Source organism: Lepidothrix coronata, unplaced genomic scaffold (genome assembly GCF_001604755.1).
Source record: "Lepidothrix coronata isolate B3197 unplaced genomic scaffold, Lepidothrix_coronata-1.0 Scaffold522, whole genome shotgun sequence".
NCBI classification, from domain to species: Eukaryota; Metazoa; Chordata; class Aves; order Passeriformes; family Pipridae; genus Lepidothrix; species Lepidothrix coronata.
Genome location: NW_016690702.1, coordinates 10,247 through 12,921, shown reverse-complemented (window position 1 = coordinate 12,921; position 2,675 = coordinate 10,247). Strand labels below are relative to the sequence as shown.

Below are 2,675 nucleotides of genomic sequence, written 5' to 3'. Positions count from 1 at the left end.
GCCGAAGAGGAGCCGAAGGGACCCGAACCCGGATCCGAAGGGTCCCGAACCAGAGCCGAACGGAGCCGAAGAGGAGCCGAAGGGACCCGAACCCGGATCCGAAGGGTCCCGAACCAGAGCCGAACGGAGCCGAAGAGGAGCCGAAGGGACCCGAACCCGGATCCGAAGGGTCCCGAACCAGAGCCGAACGGACCCGAAAGGAGCCGAAGCGGACCCGAATCGTTCCGAACGATCCCGAACCGGAGCCTAACGGAGCCGAAGGGTCCCGAACCGGAGCCGAACTGTCCCGAAAGGAGCCGAAGAGAAGCCGAACCGGGCCCGACTCGGTCCGAACGATCCCGAACCGGAGCCGAACGCTCCCGAACGGAGCCGAACGGAGCCGATCGCGGGCGGGGGCCGGAGGGGCCCCGGCGGCCGCTGGAGCGATGCTGCGACCCGGCCCGGTGAGTGGGACCCCCCCAGTATAGACCAGTAACCCCCAGTATAGACCAGTAATCCCCAGGATAGACCCGACCCGGTGAGTGGGACACCCCCAGTATAGACCAGTAACCCCCACTCTGGACCTGTAACCCCCATTATAGACCCGGCCCCCCTCCGCATCCCTCCCAGTATGGACCAGTCCCTCCCTCTGGCCCTCTTAGTATGGACCAGTCCCTCCCAGTCCAGCCCAGTTCCCTCCTCCAGCCCTCCCCCCACACCTCGGGTACCCTTTTTGGGGGGGTCGTTTGAAAGGGTCGTTTTAGGGGGTCGGTTTTGGGGGAGGTCATTTTTTGGGGTCATTTTGGGGGGTCGTTTGGGGGGGGGCAGGTTTGGGGGTCGTTTTAAGGAGTTTAGTTTGGGGGGTCGTTTTGAGGGTCCCCGTTTTAAGGGGTCGGGTTTGGGGGGGTCGGTTTGGGGGGGGGTTAGTTTGGGGGTCCCCTTTTTAGGGGGATTCGGTTTGGGGGGAGTCGTTTTGGGAGGTCAGTTTTGGGGGTCAGTTCGGGGGTCCCAATTAGGGGGATCGATTTAGGGGGTTTGCTTTGCAGGTCCCCTCGGGGAGGTTCGTTTTTGGGGTCCCCCCCCATAGGGCCCTCCCCCATCTATAGCCCCCCACCTCCATAATTAGAGGCTACAGGGCCCCCCCATCTATAGGAACCCCCTGTCTATAGGAGCTATAGGACCCCTTCAGCTCTATAGGACCCCTCCAATAATTAGGGCCCCCCCATCCGTAGGGGCTATAGGATCTCTCTCTAATTAGGGGCTATAGGGCCCCTCCAGCTCTATAGGACCCCTCATAATTAGGGCCTCCCATCCATAGGGGCTGTGGGACCCTCCAGGGCTCCTCATTTCCAGGATCCCCTCAAGACCCCCCCAAATCTGTGGGGGCCGAGCAGGGGAGGGAGGAGGGGTGTGAACATGCGTGTGAGCCTGTGTGAACACGTGTGTGTGTGCACAGGTGTGTGTGCACAGGTGTGTGTGCACAGGTGTGTGTGCGTGCACAGGTGTGTGTGCACAGGTGTGTGTCTGTGTGTGCACACGTGTGTGTCTGTGTGTGCGCACACGCATGTGAGTCTGCGTGAACACGTATGTCTGTGAACAGGTGCATGTTCACATGTGTGTGTCTGTGTGCACGTGTGTGTGTGTGTGTGTTCACAGGTGTGTCTGTGTGCACAGCTGTGTGATCGCAGGTGTGTGCACACGTGTGTGTCTGTGTTTGCACAGGTGTGTTCACACACGTGTGTGCGCACGCGCAGGTGTGCCTGTATCACGTATGTGTGTGTGTTCACACCTGGTGTGTGTGTTCACACGCATGTTCACCCCTGGGGGTGTGTGTTTTCACATACGTGTTCACACCTGGTGTGTGCTCACACACGTGTTCACACGTGACCTTCCTGTGTCCTGGGACACCGTGGGCCCCCCCGTGCCCCTCCAGGGCAGTTTTGGGGGGTCCCTGTTTGGAACTGGGGGGTCCCTGATTGACGTTTAGGGGTCCCTGTGTGGTTTTGGGGAGGTTTCCTCTTAGTTTTGGGAGTCCCTGTGTGGAGTTGGGGGTCCCTAATTGATGTTTGGGGGTCCCTGTGTGGTTTTGGGGGGTCCCCACATGATGTTGGGGGTCTCTGTGTGGTTTTGGGGGGTCCTTGTGCTGGTTTTGGGGGTCTCCGTGTGGCTTTGAGGGTCTCTGTGTGTTGTTGGGGGGTCCCTGGTTGATGTTTGGGGGTCTCTGTGATTTATTGGGGTGCCCTGTGCTGGTTTAGGGGGATCCCTGATTGATGTTTGGGGGTCCCCGTGTGTTGTTGGGGGTCCCCATGATTTATTGGGGGTCCCTGTGCTGTGTTTGGGTGTTGCCTCTCAGTTTTGGGGCTCCCTGTGTGGTTCTGGGGGGATCTCTGTGCGGTTTTAGGGGTCCCCTCCCAGTTTTGGGGGTCCCCACTCAGTTTGGGGGTCCCCTCTCAGTTTGGGGGTGGGGCAGGAGGGGGCGGGGGGAGGTATGAGGGGTCCCCAGGGGGAATTAGTGGGTCAGGAGGGGTCAAGGGGGTTCTGTGGGGGTCCACAGAGGGAGATAAGGGGACCTAGGGGGTCCTCAGGGATCTGGGGGGGCCCTCCAGGGGAGACTGGGGGGTCAGGAGGGGTCGAGGAGGGTGACCAGGGGGAGATAAGGGAGTCTAGAAAGGTCCTCAGGGGGAGACTGGGGGGTC

The 2,675-nt window shown here is 60.6% G+C and overlaps 1 protein-coding gene across 1 annotated transcript in view; it reads left to right on the top strand.

Annotated features, from left to right (window-relative positions):
* LOC108510178 (basic proline-rich protein-like) overlaps positions 1 to 2,675 on the top strand; it is a 6,037-nt gene that overhangs the window by 1,346 nt on the left and 2,016 nt on the right. Inside the window, exon 2 of the mRNA XM_017839862.1 lies at positions 8 to 443. Within this exon, the coding sequence (XP_017695351.1) occupies positions 8 to 443 (436 nt within the window). The remainder of the gene's footprint in view (positions 1 to 7; positions 444 to 2,675) is intronic.